General features: G+C 47.9%; 4 protein-coding genes across 4 annotated transcripts; 2 read left to right on the forward strand and 2 right to left on the reverse strand.

The window, feature by feature from the left end:
• Positions 1 to 2,975: 2,975 nt before the first annotated feature.
• On the reverse strand, positions 2,976 to 11,312 carry mfsd11 (major facilitator superfamily domain containing 11). The gene is made up of 14 exons (XM_084470026.1): positions 11,076 to 11,312; positions 10,759 to 10,919; positions 10,600 to 10,649; positions 10,064 to 10,171; positions 9,182 to 9,261; positions 8,563 to 8,659; positions 8,390 to 8,448; positions 7,564 to 7,726; positions 6,852 to 6,895; positions 6,664 to 6,729; positions 6,355 to 6,480; positions 5,900 to 6,071; positions 5,116 to 5,251; positions 2,976 to 4,340 (listed from the first exon to the last, which is right to left on the reverse strand). Exons 2-14 carry the CDS (start codon positions 10,852 to 10,854, stop codon positions 4,179 to 4,181), a joined length of 1,359 nt encoding a protein of 452 aa, XP_084326152.1. The 5' UTR covers positions 10,855 to 10,919; positions 11,076 to 11,312; the 3' UTR covers positions 2,976 to 4,178.
• Positions 11,313 to 11,693: 381 nt separating this feature from the next.
• srsf2b (serine and arginine rich splicing factor 2b) lies at positions 11,694 to 14,287 on the forward strand. The gene is made up of 3 exons (XM_084466280.1): positions 11,694 to 12,323; positions 12,647 to 12,971; positions 13,733 to 14,287. The coding sequence occupies exons 1-2, from the start codon at positions 11,908 to 11,910 to the stop codon at positions 12,951 to 12,953; spliced, it is 723 nt and encodes a 240-aa protein (XP_084322406.1). The 5' UTR covers positions 11,694 to 11,907; the 3' UTR covers positions 12,954 to 12,971; positions 13,733 to 14,287.
• Positions 14,288 to 14,438: 151 nt separating this feature from the next.
• Positions 14,439 to 15,900, reverse strand: mettl23 (methyltransferase 23, arginine). The gene is made up of 5 exons (XM_084466374.1): positions 15,756 to 15,900; positions 15,469 to 15,573; positions 14,977 to 15,214; positions 14,792 to 14,876; positions 14,439 to 14,716 (listed from the first exon to the last, which is right to left on the reverse strand). Exons 1-5 carry the CDS (start codon positions 15,855 to 15,857, stop codon positions 14,560 to 14,562), a joined length of 687 nt encoding a protein of 228 aa, XP_084322500.1. The 5' UTR covers positions 15,858 to 15,900; the 3' UTR covers positions 14,439 to 14,559.
• Positions 15,901 to 16,121: 221 nt separating this feature from the next.
• jmjd6 (jumonji domain containing 6, arginine demethylase and lysine hydroxylase) lies at positions 16,122 to 23,985 on the forward strand. Its single transcript, XM_084488593.1, has 7 exons — positions 16,122 to 16,210; positions 16,425 to 16,577; positions 17,202 to 17,590; positions 18,469 to 18,755; positions 20,132 to 20,267; positions 21,175 to 21,316; positions 22,443 to 23,985. The coding sequence occupies exons 2-7, from the start codon at positions 16,449 to 16,451 to the stop codon at positions 22,569 to 22,571; spliced, it is 1,212 nt and encodes a 403-aa protein (XP_084344719.1). The 5' UTR covers positions 16,122 to 16,210; positions 16,425 to 16,448; the 3' UTR covers positions 22,572 to 23,985.
• The last annotated feature ends 3,859 nt before the right edge of the window (positions 23,986 to 27,844 follow it).

Below are 27,844 nucleotides of genomic sequence, written 5' to 3' on the forward strand. Positions count from 1 at the left end.
CAGAGTTAGCTATTTCCTATTATAGACCTCAACTCTGCCCACGCACTTATTCCATTTCTATTTAGACATCTAGGAGTGACAGGTCATCAAGGAGCAGGTAGGGGTTAGACAGTACAGAGACAGGTCATTAAGGAGCAGGTAGGGGTTAGACAGTACAGAGACAGGTCATTAAGGAGCAGGTAGGGGTTAGACAGTACAGAGACAGGTCATTGAGGAGCAGGTAGGGGTTAGACAGTACAGAGACAGGTCATTAAGGAGCAGGTAGGGGTTAGACAGTACAGAGACAGGTCATTATAAGACAGGGGCTACAGGTATGCTGTGGTCATTGGGGATGAAGCCTAGAACCTTTGGGCCAGGAATGAAGCCTCTGTTACGCCCCTCTAAAGAAGGTGTGTAGTCAGGGTGTTCCACTCCCATTCAAAAGGTTCCAGGTTCAAATCCCAATGTCCACAGCTCAGCTGTCCTGTCCTGTCCACACACCGACGGCGATGTCAACCACGCAAGGGAAAAGCTCCTCAACAACACGTGATATTGATATTAGGGTGGAGAGAGGTCAGGGCAGGATGAGGGGGGTGGAGGAGGGTGGAGGGGGGGTGGCGTCCATCACGCAGGCCATGAATGATTCAGGCAGGCCCCGCTCTTCACCTGAAACCTGGGAACCTTTTCATGTCATGACAACAGAGAGCTCTCAGTTGGGGGGCATAAACACCTCTCACCCATAGAGAGAGAGAGAGAGAGAGAGAGAGAGAGAGAGAGAGAGAGAGAGAGAGAGAGAGAGAGAGAGAGAGATAGAAAGAAAAAGAGAGACAGAAAGAGAAAGAGACAGACAGAGAGAGAGAGAGAGAGAGAGAGGGAGAGGAGAGACAGAGACAGAGATAGAAAGAGAAAGAGAGACAGAAAGAGACAGAGAGAGAGAGCGAGAGAGAGGGCGGTAACAGAGTGTGGACATCTAAGCGACCTCACATCACCAGCTGAGTCTCCACGGGTTCCTGCTAACAATCACACAGGGCTGGAGACGAAGAAGAGCTTAAATCTTTGATCTTTACCCCCACCAAGACCTCAAGACCACAGCCCCCCCCAGCCCTCTAGACCCCCACCAAGACCTCAAGACCACAGCCCCCCCCCAGCCCTCTAGACCCCCCCCAGCCCTCTAGACCCCCCCTCTAGACCCCCAGCCCTCTAGACCCCCCCTCTAGACACCCCCAGCCCTCTAGACCCCCCTCTAGACCCATAACACTACAGGGTTATGGGTTTGATTCCCACAGGCAGAGCATGGCATTAACACCAGAAAAGGAGATAAGACTTTTCAGCCAATCAGGGGTCTGTTGACCTGGTTTGACATCGCTGTCACCGTGGTTACGGGTGTGTGGGAGGGGGGAGGGGGGGAGGAGGGTGATGGGATAAGGAGCCAGACAGGAACCTGAACACGGAACACGAACATGGACGGGTCATCTGAGAAGTCAGGGGGGGCCTGCTGCCATTGTCCTCTGAGCTGTCATCACAGACACGCACCCACACACATACACACACACACGCATGCATGCACACACACAAACACTACACACACGCACACACTCACTCACCCCCACCCCATGCTGAGGATAGAAATGTTTTGGGAGTAGGTCTTGTGTGTCACACACACACACACACACACACACACACACACACACACACACACACACACACACACACACACACACACACACACACACACACACACACACAAGCAATTCAGGTGATGAAGGGGAAACTACTGACATAATTATACATGAGCCACAAGGCCTGGATACACCTGCGCCTCCCACGTAATTGTTCTCTGACGTCAGACCGCCATTATCTCACGCCTCAGATACCTGTCTCTCGTGTCAGCAGACCGGTTTGGGGGGGGGGGGGGGGGGGGAGAGACGGTGTCTCACCTTGGAAACCCCGTCCTCGTTGGTCTGGATGTGGCGGCGGAGCTGCATCAGCTGCCACATGTCGTTCACCGGCGTGGCGGAGGCGGAGCTCCGGTCCAACAGCTCGGTGCCCGAGGGGAGGGTTTCCACCAGGGCGATCTGCGTCTCGATACGGCGCAGCTTGTCCTCCAGCTCTTGGTACCCGGGACCGGAGCGGTTCTGCTCCCGGGGGGGAGCCGTCGTGGTCTGGCCCACACATTCCTCCTCCCTGGTCCACTTGATGGTCACGGTTTGGATCTTCAGGGTGTCCAGAATGGCGTGGAGCAGAGTGTGGAGCGCGTTGAAGTTGACCACCCCGATGTCCGGTGTGCCGATAGATAAGTCGACCAAGTTATATAAACTAATATCCCCCGACATGGTTATATTATTTTTAGATTGTTTTTCAATTATGAACCATGATAGGCCTACATTGTTGGCTGAACACGACGTAGGGTTCAGTGGACAGCCGGCCTGAGGAAACCCATAAAGTAGATGAAAAACATGTCCACTGTCGACACGGATAAAGGTCGGCGTACCGGTGTGGTTCGATGGACTCGACTCTTTTCAAATTAAAACACGACACGCACTCGAAACGCGGTGTTTTTGGGTGAACAGTCACCGTTGATCCCGCCGCGTTGTCTTGCTCGGGGTCTTCAGGTCTTCACGTCGTCGTCCACGGCGACCGTGGAACCCGGCGGGTCAAACCAAAGCAAGCGCTGTCCGCCTCCCGCGCTCCAGTCCCTCTGCTGGCTCTCGGCTCTCAGTCGCATCCCACGTGTTGACTCTGCAGCGTCCGCGGTCGCTATAGCAACGAGAGGCAAGGGTTCCACACCCAACGCTCCCGTTTCAGTCCCCTCTTCATCAGTTGGTACCAGGGAAGAGGCAGATCGATTATTGCTAGAACAATCTACCTTCTTAATTTTACATCGGCCCACCTCGTGTCAAGGTTTAAAAGATAAGGTGACATTTGAGAAATAACATCACTTCCGTTCCTAAAAAATAATCCAAATTACATTTTATTGATTATAAAAACCAGCAAGCCAGAAAATCATAGTTTCTTTAATCACTAGATTCAAGTAAAAAATATCATCCAGATACATGAAGGTTCATTTCCCTTAACATCCAAGTCATTTACAAACAAACAAACACTAAGGCCTAATGCCATCCCATAATATATGTTGTCCAAACGATCAGAAAACAGACAAGTTATCCTCTCAAAAAAACCTAACAGCATCTCCTCATGGCACAATGCATTCTGGTAAAGAAATATTTCAGTTTGTGTTCAGGGACCAATCCCCACCTATCGTACGCATGGCGGTTTAATCAACAAATAAATGTCAATAAACATGAATACAATGAAAATAAAGTGACATAATAAATTGAAGTGAATATCTTGGATGACGAGGAGAGGAGAGGATGAAATGACCCGTTGCCCAACACGACGTCTAAACCCGTAGCCTTCCTGCACTGAAGTTAAGGCTCCTTCTGAAGAAAAAGGCGGACACTTTGAATGTGGTTATGAATCAGCTCAGAGCAGCTCAGTACCAGTGAACAAACCATGAAATGTCTCCTTTTATAGACACTTCTTCGGTTTCCCTTTACCAACCCAGCCGTGTTCTCCCAGTTTCTTCTGCAGTGAGAAAAAACACGCTCCCAAGTTAACACCTCATGCCATCACGGGTCATGTGAAGATGTGAAGATGTGCGATGTCAGCATTCAAGATGGCTGCCGCCGCAGCCTACACCAGAATACTCAACCTTAGTGACTGATGAGAGTGCAAAAGCACTCTGGGCTAAGAGCGTTCGATAGCTGTGTGTGTTTATAGTGCATAATGTTGTTCAGCAGAAAACATGGCAGAACGTCTTATTATACGTGACCGTAAAGAAAGAAGTAGAGGAGGAAAAAGAGGAAGAGGAGGAGGAGGGCAATGAAGGTTTTTTTTCCTGTAGACTGAAGCGGTTGCGTCAACAGGAAACCCCTCCCGGTTCTACCATGTCAGTTCGTTGAGCCTCGTTCCACCAAAGGCATGCTGGGAAGGTGAGACGTGGAGGGGAGGAGAGGGAGAGCGGGAGAGGGAGGGGAGGAGGAGAGGGAGTCGCTGTCTTCCCCGGACGACGTGGCACGGAGCACGGAGTAGCGGACGTTACCGCCGCAGTGGTGCCGTCCCCTCTGCCCTGCTCCTCCTCCTCCTCCTGCTGCTGCTCCTCCTCCTGCTCCTGCTGCTCCTCCTCCTCCTGGTGGGAGTCAGATGCTGTCGTAGTCCGAGTCGCGGCGCTTGGCCACCGTGACCCACTCGGCCATGAAGAAGGAGAGCGTCCCCATGAAGCCTGTGACCACCAGCAGGAGCAGCTGCCAGGGAAGCTGCAGCACGTTGCTGTAGGAGAAGGCCACGGCGGCCATGATGGACTGGGGAGAGAGACACGGACCATTAGAACTAGTACTACTACTAACCATGATGGAGAGAGAGACACTGACCATTAGAACTAGTACTACTACTAACCATGATGGAGAGAGAGACACTGACCATTAGAACTAGTACTACTACTAACCATGATGGAGAGAGAGACACTGACCATTAGAACTAGTACTACTACTAACCATGATGGAGAGAGAGTCACTGACCATTAGAACTAGTACTACTTCTAACCATGATGGACTGGAGAGAGAGACACTGACTATTATAACTAGTACTACTACTAACCATGATGGAGAGAGAGACACTGACTATTATAGCTAGTACTACTACTAACCATGATGGACTGGTGAGGGAGACACACCACTGACTATTATAACTATTACTACCCAAGACTTACCATTACTATGACTATCAACTACTTAACATTAAAAACTATTATTACTATAACTTACCATTACAAATGCTTATTAATATTACCAACCATGACTAACTTTTATTAACATTACTGACAATTACTAACCATTATTACTATCCATTACTGACTCATATTACTATTACTACCCATGACTTACCATTACTAACTATTTGTACTATTACCAACCATGACTAACTAGAGAGATGCTTTAGTGGAAGGCTATAGCTGCCATGATGGACTGAAGAGAGGGAGACACAGCTTTACTATTGCTAACCAGTAGTACCAGTAATACCAGGAGAGCTGCATTTCTGAGTGAGTGAGTGAGTGAGTGAGTGAGTGAGTGAGTGTACCTGTATGAATTTGAAGACTGCGAAGGCTGGGGCGCTGTCCTCCTTGTACAGGAAGCCTATGATGCTGAGCAGCTGAGTGTTGAAGCAGCTGTCTCCTAAACCCAGCAGGAAGCTGCAGAACAGAGCCACGCCCACACTGACACACACACACACACACACACACACACACACACACACACACACACACACACACACACACACACACACACACACACACACACACACACACACACACACACACACACACACACAGTACAGAGACAAACACACTCACACACACACACACACACACACACAGTATAGACACACACAAACAATAAATAAACACACCTCTCATCACTGTCACCATACCCTACATATCACATCAGGTTTCATTCTAAATCTACAGCTATTCTGTACTTCTTGTATCGGTACACTCGATTTGCTTTTGTTATGTAATTTGTTATGTTGCACAGTTGGGGACGGCTGTCAGTCAAGCATTACACGGCAAGGAAGGACTTCCACCTGGGTTGATGTAGGCCTACAGGTCTGTACTGGTCTGGTGACTGGGTGTGATGTGGTCTCTTTAGGTCTCTAACGCCCTGGTACCTGGGTCTGATGTAGGACACTGTGGGCTCAGTACGACTCTAGAAGACTAGCTACCTCAGGTGATGTAGGACACTAGAGGTCTCAGTAGGACTCTAGATGGGGACCTACCTCAGGTGATGTAGGACACTAGAGGTCTCAGTAGGACTCTAGATGGGGACCTACCAGGGGTGATGTAGGACTTTAGAGGACCACCTACTTGGGGGTCATGTAGGCCTGCAGGTCGGTGCCCCGCTCCGGGGCCTGCGGGGCGTCCGGGGCTATGTTGAGGAAGATGAGGTAGAAGGCCAAGTAGTGGAGCAGCAGCCCCAGCAGCACCACGGGGTTCCTGCCCAGGCGGTTAATGTTCAGAATGCCAAACACGCCCCCTCCTGGACGCACAGGGGCCACCGCGCAGGGTCCACAGGAGAGACAATGCAGCACAGTCAGAAATACAGATATCACACATTGTTTGTTGTTTACTACATCGGTAGTATATATCATCTTCTGTTCCTTCTCCGGCGATAGTTGGCTCCATTACCTCCATTTCCAATTTCCACCCAGGGTGTCTCCTACCTACCAGGATCTCTCTTACATCCCAGGATCTCTCCTACATCCCAGTGTCTCTCCTACTAACCAGGATCTCTTCTTCCTACCAGGACCTGTCCTACCTACCCAGGATCTCTCCTACTCCGATGAGGATGCCTGAGATTCCGATCAGGCCTTTGGCGTCGTGTCCGAAGCTCGTCATGGCGCCGATGCAGGTCCCGTACACGCCGCTATAGAAGGTCAGCTCCAGACCTGAGGGGCGGAGAACCCAAACTGTTACATCACCGCGTTTCCCACCTGATGTTAAAGTCTCTCTCTCACTTTCTTCTCCACCCCTTCTAGATGTCCAATCTCCAAAGTCTGTTTCAATAGGTCAAGTCTGTCTCACCAGGTAAGGTCTGTCTCACCAGGTAAACTCTCAGGTACTGTACTCACCTGTGTACATGATGGGCAAACTCAGTAGCATCATCTCCTTGGTAACGGACAGTTTACAAGCCTTCACTGGAATGAGACAACACAAACATTAGTAACCGCAGAGTGGGGTCAGAGGTCAGAGTGGGACACTGAGGAGACGAGGAGTAGGTGAGAGGAGATGAGCAGGAGGAAGGAGGTAGGAGACTTACCAAAGGCGTCCAGAGCCTGAGTGCAGAGAGATCTCCTAGGAGGACTGGGGAGGAAAACGAAAGCAGACAGATCAGGAAACGTGACCTTTCACCTTTAACAAGCTGAACTGTAATCACTAGGCATCACGTATCACTAGGTCAATTCAATTTAATTTGTCAATCCAATTTAATTTGTCAATCACCATTACAGTCTCAAAGGGCTTAACAGGCCAACTACTTATGGTGCTGGCCGGTTAACCATGAGGAGAGTCCAGTAGGGGTGTAACAATACACTCATTCATACCGAAATTTTTCAGTACAGGTCTAACGGTTTGATGTTATTGATTATCACACACTCTGTGAGTGTCTTGTCTTGTCCTGATGTTTTGTGTCGAGGACCACAATGGAAATAAGTCCTGGACTTGATTGTGTTTTTATCCTCAATTGTATTTGATGTAGGCATTTGTCATTTGTGTTAGGCATTTGTTTGATACAATTTTATTAAATCAAATCAAAATCCAATCATTTAATAAAAATAAAATAATAAAAACTGCTGTACCGAAAAACATACCGAACCGTGACTTAAAAACCGAGGTACGTACCGAACCGTGACTTTAGTGTATCGTTACACCCCTAGAGTCTAGGCATCCAGTCGCAGTCACGTCAACACGCTACGGTCATAAAGATCTTTGATAATAATAAAGACTGATTCATATAGACTGCGGCCCCTCACCCGGAGACGGACACGCTGTCGGTGGACTCGGCGTGCAGGGGGGCCTCGGACGTCTCCGAGGGGGTGGGCTCAGACGGGTCCGGCTTGCGGATGAGGAAGAAGAGGAAGCAGCCAATCAGACTGATGACGGTGAGGGAGATGAAGACCGTCTGCCGGTCCTTCTCTGAGAGACCAGACGGTGAACCATGAGCCAGGGACCGGCATACACACACACACACACACACACACACACACACACACACACACACACACACACACACACACACACACACACACACACACACACACACACACACACACACACACACACACAGGTCTATCTATACAATACGAACATGTTTATATAATGGTATTTATGTGTGCACTCACAGTACTGCAAAAATCTTTGTATAGAAGTGTCCTAAATGGCATCCATTTTAATCATTGACCCCAGGTTTATACCTGGGCTTTATACCCGTCTGCAAAGTTCAAATCTTACACCACTAAATTGTGCCAATCAACACCTTGCATATTTGTATATTTTTATGGATTAAAACTCATCTCAGGAAAATATAACAATGAAATTCTACATTTATATGAAGCATATATCCATCTTACAACTGTGAATCAAAGTGACGTTATAGATTCACACCCATAGAACGACGCCCTCAAACTATCACTATGTAGTCATTTAGAAGTCCCTTTGGTTCTAGTGACTTCAGGAGGAGGTGAGGGGTTAGGGGTGAGGGCCTGCCTACTGCGGGCCTGTGAGTCAGACATCCTACCACCACACACACTCCCTGCCCACATTATAGGTGAGAATGAACAATCCTTCATTCAAGGGTACCTGAGATGTGATCGTGTCCATGCCAGGCCAAATAGATGTACAGGTTCCCAAAAAACAAGCTGGAAAAATAGAAGAAATGCGTGTCAACTTCCTGTTTAGGGATGACAACTTCCTGTTCCATCAGGAGGACTAATAAAAGATGTACGACAGGAAGCTACGAATCAAGCACTCACCTGAACTGCAGCAGAGCCCAGAATATTCCGCTGTTCCGCCCGATGGTGGTGTCAGTGGAGTTGATAGCCAGCACGTTCCCCTGGGCGGTCCACAGCACTGGGGATGCACACACCAAACACACCCAATCTAAATGAACAGCCCCCCAAAACCAACACACCAAATCCAGATGAACAACATCCTGGAAATCCAGCGTTCTCGCGAGAGCACCATTTGAATTTGCTCAGCGAGTCACTCTGGGAACGAGCAACATACCCACTCCCCGATTCCCCTGGTCCAGAACATTAACCAATTACATCGGTGTATCTGATATAGGCGGGGCCAAAAGCGTTGCTGTTTTCCCAACCGGATACAGCAAGAGTCTAATCTATTGGTTAGCTCCGCTGGTCTGGATACGTCACCCCTTGTATTCTTCTGATTAGTCGTAGTGTTATCCAATTGCGTGCAGTGATATTTTTAAATGCATGCTTGGTTCCGCCCCTCGAGTTGGGCCGTTCTCATGACTCGTTGTCAGACCCTACAGCTCTCTAGATCCCACCAAGATGAATTTGGGCAGTGGGGGGGGGCTGGTTCTGAAGGTTCTGAAGGTTCTGGAGGTTCTGAAGGTTCTGCGGCGGTTACCTGCGGCTCCGAAGCCAACGAGCACCGAGGCCGTGTAGAAGCTCCAGACACGGGGCTGGATGAACATGGCGATGTACGCACTGGGGACCACATGGAGAGAACGTCAACCACCACTGAACTGATGACACACCTTAACCCTATTAACCTGCTCAGTCCTATACTCTGCTTTACCGTCCAACTAAATCAAACACAACTTCCTCGTTGGAATCTGGATTGTTTCATTGCAAGGGGTGGTTTTCAGGTTGTTGTTGTTTATTGGTGATTGTGGGTCATCGTTGAGGAGAAACATCTATTATTTGTGAGCTGTGCTTGTTTAACTTGTAAAAATTTAAGCTTTGGCACAAAGCCAATGTAAATTTGGTCTGTATGTTATCGTGGTCTGCAGCCTGGAGGTTCCATTCACTGTGACTCAGTATGTGATCCAAGTTAGCCTGAACTCCTTTCATGTTGAACGCATGCCGATACCCAATGCTAGCAGGCTGGGAAAACATGATGTTTAAAAGACCTACTCTTCAAAGCGTGGTGAGGCATGCTACTGATGGCTTTCTTATGTGTTCACATTAAAGTTAAGGAACTTAACATGATCATTTCTACAACATCATACAGTCAATTGTATATCAATACCACAGTACCATTTCCCTAAAAACGAAAAGTATTGTTTTCACATCCCGCTGATATAAGTAATCTATATCTCATCCCGTCCTGTTTGGCATGGACTATTTTAAAGTCACAGTAGCAAATAGCAGTGTGTGTGAGTGCGTGCGTGTGGGCGTGCGTGCATTAATGTAGTAACAATGACAATCAAATTGTTGAAATGGCATGAATGTTTGCTGCCATTTCCTTTCTTATCCTGATGGTAGCGTGGTGAGAGCGCTCTGCTACCTGTACAGCAGCCCGCTGAAGAACATGGAGAGCTGAGGACCGACCACGGCCACCACCGACGGAGCCACCAGGTTGGAGGCCGAGAAGACGCCGTAGATGATGGACATGCTGGGGAGACGGACCGGAGCAACACAGCACCCGTCATTAACCAACTGCTTTACATTAGAAGAATAACGTTCAAAGTCACAGAAAGACAGTAAAAGTCAATAGGTTCAAAAGAGAAATGGCAGTAAAAGTGTATATTTTGATAATGAAGCTTCTGCCATCACAACTTGTATTGGCCTATATTTAAAAGTATGTAATTATTAAGGGTTAGGGTTAGGGTTAGGTTAAAAAAAAAAAGTGCTACACCATGCTTAACCCTGGGAAAGCAGATATCTGCTATGCAGACTCACTGTCGTCAAAGTGCAAAATAGGAATACTTGAATCACCATTCTGGTTCATAGAATGAATAGTCATTGTTGAGTTTTTGGGGTAAATGTGCATCTACCGATGATATGCATCAAACATATAATGTATATTATCTAATGTATTACCTTGTATATCCACTAGCGGTGAAGTTGTTCAAACTCTTGATAACAGTTTGCTGAAAAGGAAATGTAAATTCAATTGACACAACATAACCCCAACACGGAAAATCCACTCATACTCAAAGTCTTGCTTGTCATTGTTCATTGCACATTACTGTAGGCTACCTCTATGTTTCCACATGTTTGGAAGGCAGTGAACATGAGCATAAAGCCGAAGCCCAGGATCACTATGTTGGACAGCGCTTTCCCCTCCGGAGTCATGATGCACGATTCTAAATTCCTCGATTGGTTGAATACAGGAGAGATGCACAAGCTTCGCACCTCGTCTGCGAAGAAAATAGCATACGAGCACACAATTAAAGCGTGTGGGTATACGTGAGTACAGTTTAGTCACACAATGTACAGATTTTTGACGTTGAACCATAACATATCTCTCTTCAATAAGGATCCGAGAGTTAATAGTTCAGACGTGGAGCACTCACCCGGCGTATAATCAGACCGTTCAAGTAGACACAGATCTGGTGTGTGTAAAGTTACTGCCCGTTTCGCGACATTGCCCTTATAGCAAAGTCATGTGCTATATGTCAAAGTAAAGTACAGGACGAGGTTTTTCCAAATGCCTAAATAAGATGATCCAGTGTATTTTATGCTCAGCAGTATGACTGTATGCGGTGTCATGTGAGTTTAGTCAGCTGATTCAACACGGAACCAAATCCGCAAAATAAACCACTATTGCATACAGCGTTGTACTTCTGTTAAATAGATCTACATATCACAGCAGCATTGTCTCTCTGTAGACTATCACGGACTAACACCGATCCCATCTTTCTAAAGTCAAACCACTAGAGAAAAAAAAACAAGAGCATGGAAACATCCGGTGTTGGTATATTTACTTCCGGATTATTTTATTTAAAAAGTGTAATTAATACATTTAATAACATTGAAAACTATTTTCCGCTAGTGAGAAACACTCCAAAAACAAGATTATTCAACATATATAATTTATAAATACAAATTGTCTAATTTGATTCGTTGAAAACAAACGGCGTTTTTTTTCCCCCCCGGAAGATAAAAGCGCCGCGCTGACGTCAGAGGAGCACACTAGCAGCAGCAGCGCGGCGCGAGACGACGGGCTTTGTGAGTCGAGAAACACCGTCGCTAAAACCCCAATCCGAAGAACCACCGAATTCGATCGTTTTGTTTTTTTGTAAATCAAAGGTTATCAATAACCGTGCGTGGCTGAAGAAGACCGGTTTTGTTTAGTTTAGCTGACGTGTGTCGAGTTCCTACCCTCGTGCTTCGCTGGACGACACGATGAGCTACGGTAGGCCTCCGCCCGACGTCGAGGGCATGACGTCGCTCAAGGTGGACAACCTAACGTACCGCACGTCCCCCGAGACCCTCCGCCGCGTGTTCGAGAAGTACGGCCGCGTCGGCGACGTGTACATCCCCCGCGACCGCTACACCAAGGAGAGCCGCGGCTTCGCCTTTGTGCGCTTCCACGACAAGCGCGACGCCGAGGACGCGATGGACGCCATGGACGGCGCGCTGCTCGACGGGCGGGAGCTGCGCGTGCAGATGGCGCGCTACGGTCGCCCGCCGGACTCCCACCACGGCGGCGGTAGCGGCGGACGCGACGGCGGTGGACGGGACGGCGGCGGCGGACGGCGCGGCGGCGCCCCGCGCAGGAGCGGCGGCAGCAGCGGAGGCTACGGCCGCCGGAGCAGAAGGTAATGGTTTGTCGTGTTGAGCACTTTCCCCCGTCGCCATTTTAGTAACAAACAAAAGATAAGAGTGCATCCATTTGAAACAATGTGTGTGTATAAATTCGAATTGGTTAAAATAAAAGTAGTGAATGGAAAGCGGTTCCTGTGGAACCTGTTTATCGTGTTTTTCACTGGTTGTTGGCCGCTAACAGTACGAAGTAGTATTGTTTGCGGTCCGATCGGACACGTGATGACCAATGTGTTTCTGCATGTGAAACACACGGTGGGTGTGTGTGGTTGTGTTTCTGCTTTATTTTCTAACCACTCGACCCTTTGCATTCATCCAGCGCTTCCCCCAGCCCGAGGCGGAGGAGACGTAGCCGCTCCCGCAGCAGGAGTCGGTCCCGCTCCCACAGCAGGTCCCGCTACAGCCGGTCCAGGTCCCGCTCCTACTCGCGGTCCAAGTCCACCTCCCCCAAAAGGAAGACCAAGGCCACCAAGTCCCCGTCTCGATCCCGCTCCAGGTCCAAGTCCAAGAGCAAGTCCCGATCACGTACCCCCGCCTCCAACAAAGGGTCTCGGTCTAGATCTAAAAGCCCACCCAAGTCTCCCGCAGTTGCCGCCGCAGGAGAGAACGGAGGACAGACCCCTTAAAGCCACATGATATTTCAGGTAAGAGTCCGGATCATTGTTCAAATGTATTTATAGTAATATATATTTTTAATGTTGACCTCACTTGTTTCTAAATGCATCCGGCATTGCAACACGCCATGATCCCAATTCTCCCATGTTTATGAATCTTAAATGTACTGTGGTGACCTTTTAGCAGCCCCTGAATAATAAAACCCACTTAAGGCACATGGCAAACCGTATTTTCCCTGATAGTTTGATTTGAAACATGGTCACTTGTTCAACGGCTGATGGTAAACAGATTGTGGCATTCTCTCCACCAAAGCTACTGAGACCTGTATTGCAAAGGTGGCGTTGCGCGTTGAGCTGGGGCAGAATGAGCAGTTAACTGGGGGTTGCAGTGTGAGCGCCGCTGTGCTGTGGAGCAGGTTGGAGAGTTGGGGTGGTTGTGTTGAGGTATGTCTGTTCGGGTGGCTGGCCGCTCAGGAGACTGCCGGGCTGCAGGGACAGCCAAGGTTGGTTCCCCCTCTACTCCTCTGTGAATGTTCCTGTGTATCTCTTAACCTCGGCTTGTTATGCAAGCGTTTGTTATAGTATAGGATGGTAATCTGGCACCCCGCCTGAGCCATGCGTTGCTGCCCAGGCAGTAAAGCATGGGTCGGCGATGGAGCAGCGGCTACAGGCCGTCTAAATGTGTTTTGGTTACTCTTCAATGAGGCCAAAGTTGTGCGGTGTTCAGAGTGGATTCAGCGGTGACATAGACTTCTCCTAACCATGACTTCACTTTGACTGTTTCTCTCCAGGCGAGGCGACAACCGACCTTCAAGGCCACGACAGGATTCCACCCAAGCAAAGATTTACTAGTGTAAAGGTTAATTTAGTGTCGTCCTCCTCTTTAAAATAAAATGGCATCTTTTTATATTTTTCCAAATGCATTGACTAACGGACAGATGTGTGTGGGTCCTCGTAAACGACCTCATCACTAGACGGCTGTTAAAGCAGGTCACACCGACCTGTCCTATTTCTTTTTTCCATTCTCTTTGACATGTTTTTTTTTTTAACGTCAGTTTAAATCAACAATTTTGAAGTCCAACACAGATTTTAAGGTATATTGTATTTTTACAGGATCTGGCAGTAGTCAATTGACTTTATTTTCTTTGGTTTCTAATCTTCTTCCCTGTATTTTTTGTGCACTAGGCTGCAGTTGTCTAGCGGTTGAGTATTGCGGGTTAGCTGTTAAGTGGCGTTGTGTCCAGTATTCTCCTGTGACTACCAAGGGGTGACTGCTGCTTGTCCAGTCTTATCCTGAAAGGTAACCTGGATTGAAGTCTGCTTTAATTTCTTTTAATCGAGCTAAAGCTACATGCCCATGTTGCATCTCTCTCTGAATGTGGTGTACCTATTCCGCTGTGAATGAAATTAAAGATTTGGTGATTTGTCTAAAATGGCCTCAAGTCTTTTTTTCCCTCCAGTTGCTTTATTGACAATCGTGCATTACATTGTGAAATGCAGGAGGCTAACAATAAAGCTCAATGTGATCCAACAATCATGAACCATTTAAATAAATCCTTATCTTTCTCCAACAAAAATATTCAAGTCTTGAGATAGCAATACTTGACCAGGATAGATGCTAGGCGTCCAGGCTAATTATTAGCATTTGAACCGTATGTCGGCCCGGAAGTGTGGAGCCAGCTAGCTCAGCCTTATTAGCATTAAAGCTAGGTAGCGGGACGCTAACACACTGGAGCTTCCACTTGTGTAGCAGCGCTTCTATGGACCAGTCGGCGCTGAAAGAAATGTAGTACAATTTTTGATTCAAAGGATGCGTTTAAAATGAACAGTTGTGTTGAGCGTGTACCAACCTTCTCTCTTGGTATGTGGTCCAAAACTCTGCTTTGGGGCTTTTCTTCAGAAGAAAAGCGACGCTCACAATGACGTCCTCGAAGTCTGCAGAGTTTACAGATCATTTTATCACTAGTTTACGAATGGTGTATCACCCGGAGGAGATGGTCCGGTGGTTAACTGACCGGATCATAGGAGAGTTCACCTTCTGGTTCATAGAAAACATCGGATCCTAAGATGACGTCTAGTGCAGGAAGGGCCACCAGAGCTGGGGAGATCTCCCCCCAGGTCAGCCCCAGGACAGGCACCCCCTGCAGCCCGTTGGCCGCACAGCTCCGCCGGCAGTTCTCCAGGCAGAGGGGCAGCCGGGCACCGTCCGAGAGGACCACCCTGGCCCCACATCTGGCCGCCACCACCCCCGGGAGACTCACACCTCCACCAAGCTGGGAATGAACCAATTGAATAGATTGACGTGTCTTGATTGTTCGATTTCATTGAGTAGCATTTGAACCACTGGTTTCTTATAGAATAAGATGGCACTTTATAAACCCAGGGTATTTTTGAGTCAATGTTTTGCTCGTTTAATTAAGTCTTTTTATTCTATTTTATGCCGTGCAGTTCTCTCGCGATTGAGTCATTCATTAATCGCAAGTGAACTACTTGCACATAATGGAGAACAGCCCAGAAACAGTCCCACCTCCAGGAGGGTCTTGTCCGCCAGCGCCCCGCGGTGCGTCCACACGTACTGGGCGAGGACGACCGCCGACGGCCACACGTACATGCCATACTGGGGGTCAAGAACCTGGAACCAAGAGGTTAAAGAATATAATGCATAGAATATATCATATGTACCGACGTTCTTGATAAGACTGTAAACGGTTAAATAAATGTAGAATGGAGAATAGCGTTCAATGTGTCTTAATATTTACATCGCTATCATTGAGCCGGGGTTATTTTCCTGAATGATGAGGGGATGGAGCTAACCTCGGGTATGGAGACAGTCAGTGATTCCTGTGTACCCTCACGTCCTTCAAAAGTGAATGATTTCAGAACTATGTCGAGATCTGAGGTTATACTTTCGTCCATTTAGGTTTAGTAGAACTTCAATGGGTACTACTCGCTACTAGTACCACACATCCCAAAAGTCGAACACCACGCTAGTTCCGACTTCATCAGACAAAAAAAAAACGAGAAGTGATTGACCAATGAGGAGCCGTGGCGGGAAGGCGTATACTACAGTTCAACGAATCGCCGTCTCGATGCTCAACGGCTGTAGCCAATCAGCGTCCATTGAGATCAGCGAGGGGCGGGCTCATTTCATTGTATAATTAGAATTTCGGCAGACTAGCATCCCAACCCATGCTAGTTGTTCATCAAACACCTCCCACATTAAACAGGAGCGAAGCGGTACACATGAGTGAATATTGATAACCCACCAGGTATTTTTTTTTTAAATAAAGAACGTCCGATTTTATCTAATAATTTTTCAAACTATCTTAACTTTCCCTGTTTGTAGCCTCACACACCCTCGCTAGCGAATGTGCTTCTCCGTCAGCCCCGGTGCAGCTAGCTACAGCTAACCCGCTGCTACTCATATAACATCCCCAGTGGAGCTAGGTGGCTAACCTCTGGCTACATCTCTTGATATTACAGCCCCACTGTTTCCCCACTGGAGGAATGAACCACAAGAGCAAGAAGCGGATCAAAGAGGCGAAGCGCAATGCCAGGCCGGAGCTCAAGGACTCGTCGGACTGGACGAAGCATGGCTACAGCGACTCCTTCGACCTGTCACACCGCACTGTCAAGGTACCTGCTGTCAGTAGCTCCCGCTGGGCTAACGGAGGCTAGGCTAGCCTCCATTGGCCTCCTGTTGTCCTGCACGTTTCACGCTCCCAGCACTGAGCTGTGTGCTCTGGTTCACGCAGGCAGCACTTCTGTTCTGTTACATTAGGTTTGAGTTGGAGCTCATATTCAAAGGACTTATATTCAAGTACCAGCTTTATTTCCTGACTACTTGAACCCCTTGTATATTAAGAGCGGTGCTGATTGTATCTTACTAATGATAATGAGGTATTTTTTTATGTCTTCTGTCTTTCTGAATCTCAAGACAAGTCTGCAACTATAAAACTGTTGCATCTTCGTCCCGAGCGACATGCATACTATCGTCCACTGTCACTGATCAACAGTCAACCTGTTAAGTCTGAAACCTGTGTTCCTCAGAGAACGTTATCTGTGGCTGCATTAGACTTTTATCAATGTGTTACTCTGTTCAACTGGGTTCTCTTAAACATTCCTTCAATTGCATGGTTTTTTTTGTCATATGTCTTAATATGTTCGCCCTCCGTACACACAAGTTTATGAATTTCTTTCTAGCACACACACACACCCTCTATTGCCTCTTACCGACTGATAAGCGGTCTTTGTTGTCAGGACAACGTGGAGCGCGTGGACACCCTGCGGTTGACCCCGGAGGAGTTCATCCAGCGTTTTGAGCGGCCGTACAAGCCGGTGGTGCTGCAGAACAGCCAGGAGAGCTGGCCGGCGCGCCACAAGTGGACCGTGGAGCGCCTCAAACGCAAGTACCGCAACCAGAAGTTCAAGTGCGGCGAGGACAACGACGGCTACTCGGTGAAGATGAAGATGAAGTACTACACAGAGTACCTGGAGACCACGCGGGACGACAGCCCGCTGTACATCTTTGACAGCAGCTACGGGGAGCACGCCAAGAGGGGCAAGCTCCTGGAGGACTACCAGGTCCCCCTGTTCTTCAGAGACGACCTCTTCCAGTTCGCCGGAGAGAAACGCAGACCGCCATACAGGTCCGCACCGCACCTCACCGCCCGCCCCGTGCCGCCCGCTTCCTGTGGGCCTTCTTTCTGCTGTGCACTGTGGGCCCTTTTCTGTCACGCTCCGGATCAACACGCCTTTTTGTTGATTGCAACACAGTCTTCGTATTTGTTTTCAAAACTCAACACTAAAACTTAAAGGTCCCATGACATGCCACCAGGTGTGAGTGTGATTAGCCGTTACAAGCCGTTTTGAAAATCTGTCTGTTATGACATCACAAGTGTCCACCTAGATGTGTGCTGGATAGATCAGTCTACCAGCCTACCCAGTGGACTGTAGCAAACGTTGCTCATCTGTCTGTCACACATCTAGGTGGAACACGCACCTGTGATGTCATAACAGACAGATTTCCTAAATGGCTTGTAACGGCTAATCACACTCACACCTGGTGGCACGTCATGGGACCTTTAAACATGAAGATGAGTAAATATAAATAATACATAAATATGTCTATAGGCCTGCCTAGCTTTGTGGAAACCTCGGTTCTGCACAGTAAGTGCACGGGAAGAGTGCCTTCAATTAGCGGGATTAATGCAATGCATCATTTAATTTTTGCCAAATTAAATGATTGGAAAGGCCAGTGTTTTAGGATTTTATTTATCGATTGCAGTTGGGATGTTAAGAGAATTTTGACAAATATGACAAAAATGCTTTTTAAATAAATGGACCCCCCTAGCTTTAACTGACATTGAATGTGGTAGATGTTGTATCACAACAAAGTACTCGGTTGTATCGTGAGCATTGTACAGTGTTGATCACATTTCTCTCTCTCTCTCTCTCTCTCTCTCTCTGTCTCTCTCTCTGTCTCTCTCTGTCTCTGTCTCTGTGTGTGTGTGTGTGTGTCCTCCAGGTGGTTTGTGATGGGCCCGGCCCGCTCTGGGACGGGGATCCACATAGACCCGCTGGGCACGAGTGCCTGGAACGCCCTGGTCCAGGGCCACAAGCGCTGGTGTCTCTTCCCCACGCACACGCCCCGCGAGCTGATCAAGGTGCGGCGGGAGGACGGGGGGAACCAGCAGGACGAGGCGGTCACCTGGTTCTCAGTGGTGTACCCCCGCACCCAGCAGCCCAGCTGGCCCGCCGAGTTCAGACCCCTGGAGGTCCTGCAGAAGGCCGGGGAGACCGTCTTCGTCCCAGGTGAGTGGGGGGGGGGGGGGGGGGGGGGGGGGGTGTGGCTCAATTGAATTTTATTTGTATAGCCCTTAATCACCATTACAGTCTCAAAGGGCTTAACAGGCCAAATATTTATGACCTACCTCCTTACTCCTTCCCTCTTCATCCTCTTTCTCCCCACTCCTTCTCCCCCTGTAGTCCTCCTTTACCTCCACCTTCTCCCTCTTTCTCCTCTCTACTCTTCCTTTACCGCCTCCCCCTCTTCTGCGGTTCTAGTTGGTGTGTCTCTCCTCTGTGACACTATGAGTCATGGTGACACTATGACCAGGTGCTTTAATAGTGACCTAAATTCTCCTAATCCCCGATGCCACTAAACCCTCTGCTCCCCTGGCCCACTGCCAGGGGAGCAGGGGAGCAGGGTCAGACTTCTGATGGTTCACAAATCACAAATCCCCCCCCCCCCCCACTGTGCCGCTGGTCTGTGCTCACACTAGGCAATCTCAACTGGGCCTGAGTATGGTTGCCTCTTGTACATCTAGGCTCCGTATCCGTGCGTGTGCACGTGTCGGCTCATTAGCATCTGTACCGTGGCCTGAGCACACCTCTCCGAAGTGTACTGAGGTCACGGAATTGAACTGTACTTGAGTACGAATGGCGTGCTCACACTAGCCAAACGACCTTTAGGGGGCAAACGTACTCGGGCACGGTGCAGATGGCTTAGTGTGAGTGCGCCTGAAGTACAGTGTTTGTTGTGGTTCCTGTTTAGTATAACAACATTGGGACCGTCTGTAAACCTCTATTTATCATCTGACTATCTGGACCTTTCTAAACCTCTATTATTTGACTATCTGGACCTTTCTAGTTAAATGCGCAAGCCAATTTAGATATCATTAACATGAATAGTTAGTTAAATATGCTAACCTATCTAGTTAATTTTGATAACCTCTATACTTAATAATGCTAGCCCTGCTAGTTAATATCTCCAACATGGCTAGTCATAGGCCTGGGCGATATGGCTGAAAGACATTATGATATAACTTGATCATATTGATCGATATCGATAACTATTGATAATTTGAATTACCTAAAAAGACTAGAATTACCATGCTGGATTTAAACACTTCTGTTTAACACTTAATACGACCGTCCACTGTTCTTCATTGATGAATACTCCAATGTCGATACAACAATGAAAAACACTCAAACATTGTAAATAAGTATGGAACCGTGTTTGTGTAACAAACCCTGCTGCTAGATTCGGTGGTCCAGTCTCTTATCGATATATATTGAACATGTTTTATATTGATATTGATCAAAAGTCTACCACGATACGATCATTTCTTGTTTTATTGCCCAGGCCTAGTCAGAAGACTAACTATCCTGTGTGTGTCTGTGTGCAGGAGGCTGGTGGCATGTGGTGCTGAACCTGGACACCACCATCGCCATCACGCAGAACTTCGCCAGCACCACCAACTTCCCCATCGTGTGGCACAAGACGGTCCGCGGCCGCCCCAAGCTGTCCAGGAAGTGGTACCGGTGAGAGCCAGCTCCCACTTTACCCTAGAGCTGAGCCATTAGGCGATTTTTTTATCGTAATTCAAATTCATGATTTAGGAGGATTTAAAAAAATTAAAATCTATTATTTAAAGGTCTGAGGCACTGAGGCACGCAGCAGAGTGGGACGGATGTGTTATTTATTTAGTTTTTGTTAATCTGTTTTTCTTCAAATAAAATCCAAACGTAAAAAATATATATATTTGTCATTTATAGAAAATAAATCGATTTAAAATCGATTATCGGGTTTGGTTTGAAAAAATCAGATTTAATTTTTCGGCCAAATGGGCCAGCCCTTCTTTACCCCCTGGACTCTGGGATTCACCTCCCTACCTTCAGGGGCACTGTGGCCTCCCAGCCAGTAGCAGGCCGTGGCTTTAAACACCAACAGGACCGTGCAGTGAGGAGTCTGTTCTCCACTGGGTGGTCTGTCCTCCCACAGCTCAAGGCAGGTTACCTTAACGGCCCGGCTATAGTTGGACCCCTGGCAGCGCCAACAGCTGCCCACTGGTTTAATGCACAGATCACATTTCGTTGCCTCTTACTACAATGGCAAATATAGTTGAATCTAGAATCTTTGATGGGGAGGAAACATTTAACCTTTTTAAACCTTAAAGTATTGACCCCATCTGCTATGTCTGATGACGTGTGTCTCTGTCTCTCTGTTTCTGTCTGTCTCTGTCTCTCTCTCGCTATCTCCCTATCTCTCTCTCTGTCCCTGTCCCGCTGTCTCTGTCTCTGTCCCTCTCTCTGTCTCTTGTCTCTTGTCCCTCTCTCTGTCTCCCTCTCCCTCTGTCTCTGTCTCCCTCTGTCTCTGTCTCCCTCTGTCTCTGTCTCTCTCTCTCTCTGTCTTTGTCTCTGTCTGTCTCTCTCTGTCTGTCTCTCTCAGCATACTGAAGCAGGAGCGCCCGGACCTCGCGGCCCTGGCGGATAAGGTGGACCTCCAGGAGTCTACGGGCATCGCCTCGGACAGCTCCAGTGACTCCTCCTCCTCCTCCTCTTCCTCCAGCTCCTCTGACTCCGACTCTGACGTACGGCCCACATACACACGCACACACAACTACGGACACGTACGCACGCACACACACAAACGCAATCAATCAATATGTTCCATTGATACCCAAATCAGTATGGTTCAGATCTGATGGGAACTGTGTACGGTAATCAAATGTTTTCCTATTGCACGTGCTCTAACATTTTGATTGTAATGGAAGATGGTTGCGCTATAGTACTATATATCTATAGTAAATATCTATAATGGTAAATCTAGAATAGTATATATCTACAGTAGCAAATCTGTAGTAGTAATTATAATTTGGAAGTAAATATATATCTATAGTACAAGATATATATAGTGCTAAATTCTGTAGCAGTAATTATACAATAGTACATCTTTAGTAGTAAATATCTATAGCTGTATATCTATAGAAGCAAATCTATAGTAGGACTCTAGTAAATCAGTATTTCCGTACTGAACATTTACAGCTGCCATCTTCAGTTTCCTCTCCTGAAGCATTTTTAGCTCAAGTCTCAGGTGGCAGTCGGCCATAAAGCAACGCGCCGGGCGTTTATTACCACACACGTGAAGACGCATCCATACAGGAGAACAGTATGTACAAAGGCAGTGTCCCTGCGCGGTGTGTACTGTACATAGGCATCGTGTCCCCGGGCAGTATGTCCCGTGTGTATAAGCCTAGTGTGTGTCTCATGGCGTGTACCCTAGCGTGTTCCCTGCCCAACATGTGAACATGTTACGGTTGCAACACACGTTTCTAAATCATCTTCCCGTGAACCCACCTTTCAACAGAGTTTTAAGCACGGACACCCAGAACCGGGATCATATATCTCCCTCATACCGAGCCAAAATAGTCTCTCGACCATAGTACACCATCCTTTACAAAATCACACGCCCACAGCCAAACACGTTCTGTGATTTGAAGTTCCTGCAATGCATTAGTTTATTAATGCATGTGAAGTTTATTTATTTCACAAAGGAACAAAGTATATTGATGAACATTTAAAGAAAAAGAAAGAAAAAAAAAGTAAATATACAGGATTATAGCCGAAGGTCGTAGATGGTCCCTAAATAAATGACAAATAACACGTGAAGACGCTGGATGTGGGGGCGGGTCAGTAACGGGCGTGTCGTCTCCACAGGGCTCAGGCTCGGAGGGCGACGCCGGGACGTCCCACCGCAGGAAGAAGCGGCGGACGTGCGGCGTCTCCAATGGCGACAGCAGCAATAAGGACGACTGCATCAGCAAGGAGCGCAGCTCATCTCGGTGACCCCAAGCCACGCCCACTTCTACATAAGGCCCGCCCCCCACGCCATGCCACTCACCTCGACCTGCGCATGCACGATGCGGTCACCTAGCAACGAGGACCGCCGGGGGGGTGGGGGGGGGGGATGGGTGGAAGAGTTTTGCAGATCAGGCTGGAGGTGGTCCTTAGGGTGCCCACTGGGTCCTCTGGGTCCTTAGGGTGCCCACTAGGGTGCCCACAGGATGCGGGGAAATGTCTTTGAAGCTGTGAGATGAAAGTGAAGCTCAGAGATGTCAATGGGGGGGGGGGGGGCGGGGCACTAGAGCTCAGATCTTGACACCCATCATGGTATTTGCGGGCGGTTATGCAGCCCAGCAGTAGACCACACTAGCGGAACATGGTACGCTGCTGTAGCCAAGGCCATGGATCCACCAGAGGGGTTGTATGGTACAGAGCTGTCCGGTTACAACAGCCCCTGTGGCTGGTTAGTGATTAGTGGTTAGTTACAGCCACTGGGCCACACTGCTGCCCTAACAGAGGTTTGCGTTAAATGCCACTTTAATGTCTTCTATTTCTTAACCGCCTATGCTTGGCTTGGCCGCTGAACTGATTGGGTTGTGAATAGAAATCATTGCCGTGTTTGCGGTCAGCCTTAAGGAAATGAAACGGATCAGCTTTGGTTAAAAACCGTGGGAACCAACATACGATCAATCACTTATTTCCCTTTTAATCTCACCAGTGCTAGAAAATGATTATGGGAGGAACGAGGGCTGTGGTGTCAAGGGTTAACTGTTCTCAGGTGAAGAAACAAGTGGTTCACAAGAATACCAAATCCTCTATAATAAAACAATGTATTTGGTTGTTAGTGGTGGTTGTTGGATACGATTTTGCTCTTGATTATTATATTCTTTTTTTAGTAGCATTCTCCTGGGGAATGGTGTGCCATATGCTGCTACGACGAGATAATCCTGAACGGCTAGTCTCTTGATCTGAAATCCTGTTAAATCATAAAATGTTTACTGTAGGAGAGGTTTGGTGCGTTGTCACAAGGGGGCGCCAAACTCACAAGACTTATGCATCATGCGACGGTTAAGTTGTCGGGCCTTGGGTGTCATCGGTTTCATCGGTTTCAGGAGTCCAGACATTTGTTAAGTGACCCCGCAAATCCATGTTCCAGTTTCTGGTAAACGACTCGTTGTTCTATGGTTCTGTAACAAATAAGAAAGAAAGGCTTATTGATGTCTGTGTTACTTCCATCTTCTCTTCTGTTCTTCACTGTGATTCCAAACACCTGATTTTCTCAAAGATGGAGTCTCTTTCTGCTCGTCTCCCTCGCTCATATGATCTCAATCTTAAACGGTGGAAATTAACACAGAATATGTGAAATGCTGTATTTGTGTATTTGTGTCTTTAATCAGACTAAAGTGCCTCTATTAAGTCCTGTTTGTGTCTTTTTTTTTTACCAAAAATAAGGTCTCTCTCTCTCTGGCTGTTTACTTCATCTAAAATCACCATAGATAGTTGTCATTTGGGTAGTTATGACCATGGCAACAGAGCTAATTCTAGTCCTTAATGTTAGCCCAGGTCCTAAAGGTTAACAGTTCGTAGAGGTTAGCCCTGGTTCTGAATTGTAGCCCTGATTTTAAAGGTCAACCCAGTTTTCCAACGGGTTAGCCTGGTTGTAGAGCTCTATTCCCAGTTCTGTTTGTTAAAGGTCCCATGACATGCCACCAGGTGTGAGTGTGATAAGCCGTTTTGGAAATCTGCCCCTAATGACATCACAAGTGGGCGTGTCCACCTAGATGTGTGCTGGATAGATCAGTCTACCAGCCAGTACCCAGTGGACTGTAGCACACGTTGCTCATCTATCCGTCACACATCTAGGTGGACACGTGGTCACCTGGAACGCGTCTATACGTTGACTTTGTATGGAGTCGCGCCGCCCCGTCGCTTTTGGTGTGAACGCGGCTTTAGGTTGATTGCTATCGCGTCAAGACAAATCAGATAGGCCAATGAACATTGAGGATAGTTAAGATTATTATCCCTCTCTTCGTCCCATTCCCCAAACGTGACATACAAAATGTCCTGGAACCGAAGAGATATTTCTAAGCTTATAAAAAAGAAAATTAATTTTGAAGCTCCGCCACCAGGGGGTGCTGCAGCACCTGCCGCACCCCTACTTCCCGCGCCACTGCTCTGAGCCATGTGACCGTCCTGTTGGGCCCCTGTACCGTCACAAGACGGTGGTCCATGGGGGGTCTCTGTCTAAAGCCACGCCGGAGGGATCCAGAAGGAAGAAGAGAAGATGGATGATCCAGTACTAATGTGTTCAGGGGACTGTTCTCCCACATGGACCCCAGGGGAAATAAGTTTTGTTGACGAGTCAAATACTTTCATCTAATAAAAAATAATCATATAGGCCTAGGCTAACGATTTTGAGTCTAACTTTCGGCCTGTGCGCTGCCGGGCCTACAGCTCGTTTATTGAAGATTACGATTAAAGGGGTATTTTCTGGAGGGGACATCAATAATATCACCAATGTATTACAAATGATCTGCTGTTACAGACACACAACCATTAGTAGTTGATGAAAATATATATGAATCACTTTCAGGCGTCACTGTACATATTTCCCTATTTTACATCCGCAAATGCAGCCCCATTTGAAATGGGCATAGAAGGAGTACAAGGAGCCAAACGGATCAGACCACTGAGCGGGATACAGGGGGGACAAGAATAACACCTTTAAAAATTGTTTATGTGTGAATTATTTGGAAATACTTTATATGGGAGGGGGGGGGGGGTCGAGTAGCAGTAGTCGAGTAGTAGACGCGAGGCATTTTGTTTCAAGGGTTATGTAGGCTATTAGAAACCTGCAGGACCCGCTTCTTCATTTATCCTTAAACGACGGTTTTTTTTGTCTCTTTATTGAAGAACAGACGTTCTGACGGTCGGCCTCGTTCGACGGTGTAGAGTCTTTAGGTCTGACTGACGGCCTAGTTTTACCGTGTTGCATCTTTAAGCGCCCCGCCCGCCGGGGTCCGTGACTGGTCTGGCGGCCCGTGTCCGTGACGCGCCCGGCGGAGACGCGCAGCAGCTCCAGTCTGCGCGCCGGAGGTCGGAGAAAGCCGCAGTCTGAGCGGATCTGCTGCCTTGACAACACGTTCTCCGCAGACTGCGCGGCGGCTTCGGGGTCTAATTAAATGACTGCAAACACACTCAATACGAAGCCATAGAATTGTACTTTTATTTATTTATTCAAAAAAATACCAAAGATGGAGTTGGACCCTGCGGTCATTATTCCGGCAATTCTGTTCACCGTAGTTGCCATTTATTTAGCGTCTTCCTACTTGAACAAGAAGGTCGAGGCACCTGCGGACAAAAAGAAACGCCGCGTGGTTGAAGAGGAGAAGCATGAAGTTTGCTCGTCTAGTTTTGTGTCGGTTCAGAATGTGGAGCCCAGAGTGGAGAAGCCGCCTGTGGTCGAAGAAGTGAAACCTGCCGTAGTGGCCAAGGCAGAGCCGGTGCCCGTTGTGGCCCCTGTGGTAGAGGAGGTGGCCCCTGTGGTAGAGGAGGTACGACCCGTGGAAACCGTGGTCTCTGGCCATCAAATCACGGAAGTTGAGGTAGGAGTTAAATTTAAAAGGATTCAACTGAACTTGTTACATTCATTTAGGCTACTAACTCAAAAGTATGCATATCTTTCCTCACGTGCCGCGGGTCTTTGCATTTTTCAAAAGTTTACAGTACAGCTTGTTTGTCTTGAGCGATTTCATGTCTCCACACTTTTTACGCACACCCGCGCGTAATGTTGTATGCTCCAAATATAAACCATGCACTGCACACATCACATTTAGCCAAATCATAATAATCGCACACCAAAATAGAGCGTTATAGTTGTCCATGCTGGCCAACGGTCTTCATTAGAAAGGAGGCTTTGTGCTTTGTGTGCTGCAGAACCGTGCCATTCACAATGTGTCGCTTTATAACCACAAGCCTTCAGCCTTCGGCGACTTAAGGCGCCCTAATGCATTTAAAGTAGACGAGACTTAAGTGAGGTGGACTTATAACATTTAAAGTACACTTTATTTCAGGTAGAACGCACTCGGCAGGTCGTGAAGTGTGACCTATTAGAAGGGAGCCGCACCTGGAGCCGCGAATAGACCCGAGGGGCGCACGGCTGGTGACACGACTTTGTCGCATACCAAAAATACAGTAATGAATCCACTATATTTGGTGTCAAAGCGGAATTCTATATTTAATGTGGGGCCGCGTCACGAGGCAGAAACCCACCCTGGAACTCAAGAAGAGTGAGGGGCTATAATGGGCGTGACCCAACACATGTTGGTTCAGATGCATGCCTAGTCTACGCTGTGCTTGGTTAGGCTAAGCTAGGCTACTCTATGCTGTGCTATACTGCGCTGGGATGTGCCATGATGTGCTATAGCAGCAGATCTGTTTTTAGCTTTCATTTATGACAGTAGAGCAGCATATGACAGGTGCCCTGGGTGAGGTCCCCTGATGGCTGTGCCACACATGTTTCTCTCGTCACAAAGAGCATCTGGTCGGGTGCTGCAGTCATCAAACTGGCCAGAGGCTGCTGGTGTAAGAGTTGACCACAGATGCTGTGGGCCTATTGTTCAAAGTGATTGTGTTTCAGTAGAACACAATGTCTGTTGTTCTATTGACTGGTAGGTTGGGGCAGTAGGCTGGCCGTGTGGGTTTTCTCCAAGTACGACCCAACCCATTCAACAGAAAACCATATTGGTACCACCATAGACCCATACTGGTACCACCATAGACCCACACTGGTACTGTAGAATGAGTTGATATAAAGTTATTCTTCCATGGATATACTGTTGTATTGGTAGATAGACCAGTTGTGATTGGCTTTTCAGATCCAACAGTTCTGCCTCATCGACCTGGCGGTCATTGTGTTCACATCCCCCCACCAGGCGAGCTCTACCAAGAGGGCAGCTGGATGATTAAAGCCCAATACTCATGAGAATGTAATCTGGTGGTTGGCAGCTCTGTTGCCATGGAGACAAACACATTTATGCCTTAAGCGCCCTCAGCACTCAGGTCTTTAAGACGCTGAGCGGCGAGCCAGTGGTGGATGACGAGTGCTGCCCAGACGGGCCGACGGACGGCCTGCTCCTCGTTAGTCCTGTTGGTGTCTGTCCGCCCGCCCGGCGACGCTGAGGTCAGGTCCCCCGTAAACGACAGAATATTCCCCTCACTGTGGGCAGCTGTGGAGAGAGAGAGAGAGAGAGAGAGAGAGAGAGAGAGAGAGGAGA

The sequence above is a fragment of the Micromesistius poutassou genome, assembly GCF_964030765.1.
Source record: "Micromesistius poutassou genome assembly, chromosome: 1".
Classification (NCBI taxonomy): Eukaryota; Metazoa; Chordata; class Actinopteri; order Gadiformes; family Gadidae; genus Micromesistius; species Micromesistius poutassou.

What these genes read in the sequence shown, in the direction of transcription:
- mfsd11 (XM_084470026.1), bottom strand. Translation starts at nt 10,854, where the DNA reads ATGACTCCGGAGGGGAAAGCGCTGTCCAACATAGTGATCCTGGGCTTC. An exon ending in ACCGCTAGTGGATATACAAG is followed by an intron (nt 10,172 to 10,599) that starts GTAATACATTAG and finishes CCGTCTCCCCAG; the next exon opens with CATGTCCATCATCTACGGCG. An exon ending in TCAGGCTCTGGACGCCTTTG is followed by an intron (nt 6,730 to 6,851) that starts GTAAGTCTCCTA and finishes GTCTCATTCCAG; the next exon opens with TGAAGGCTTGTAAACTGTCC.
- srsf2b (XM_084466280.1), top strand. Translation starts at nt 11,908, where the DNA reads ATGAGCTACGGTAGGCCTCCGCCCGACGTCGAGGGCATGACGTCGCTC. An exon ending in TACGGCCGCCGGAGCAGAAG is followed by an intron (nt 12,324 to 12,646) that starts GTAATGGTTTGT and finishes GCATTCATCCAG; the next exon opens with CGCTTCCCCCAGCCCGAGGC.
- mettl23 (XM_084466374.1), bottom strand. Translation starts at nt 15,857, where the DNA reads ATGGACGAAAGTATAACCTCAGATCTCGACATAGTTCTGAAATCATTC. An exon ending in TGTTTTCTATGAACCAGAAG is followed by an intron (nt 14,877 to 14,976) that starts GTGAACTCTCCT and finishes TAAACTCTGCAG; the next exon opens with ACTTCGAGGACGTCATTGTG. An exon ending in ACCACATACCAAGAGAGAAG is followed by an intron (nt 14,717 to 14,791) that starts GTTGGTACACGC and finishes CATTTCTTTCAG; the next exon opens with CGCCGACTGGTCCATAGAAG.
- jmjd6 (XM_084488593.1), top strand. Translation starts at nt 16,449, where the DNA reads ATGAACCACAAGAGCAAGAAGCGGATCAAAGAGGCGAAGCGCAATGCC. An exon ending in AAACGCAGACCGCCATACAG is followed by an intron (nt 17,591 to 18,468) that starts GTCCGCACCGCA and finishes TGTGTCCTCCAG; the next exon opens with GTGGTTTGTGATGGGCCCGG. An exon ending in CCTCTGACTCCGACTCTGAC is followed by an intron (nt 21,317 to 22,442) that starts GTACGGCCCACA and finishes TCGTCTCCACAG; the next exon opens with GGCTCAGGCTCGGAGGGCGA.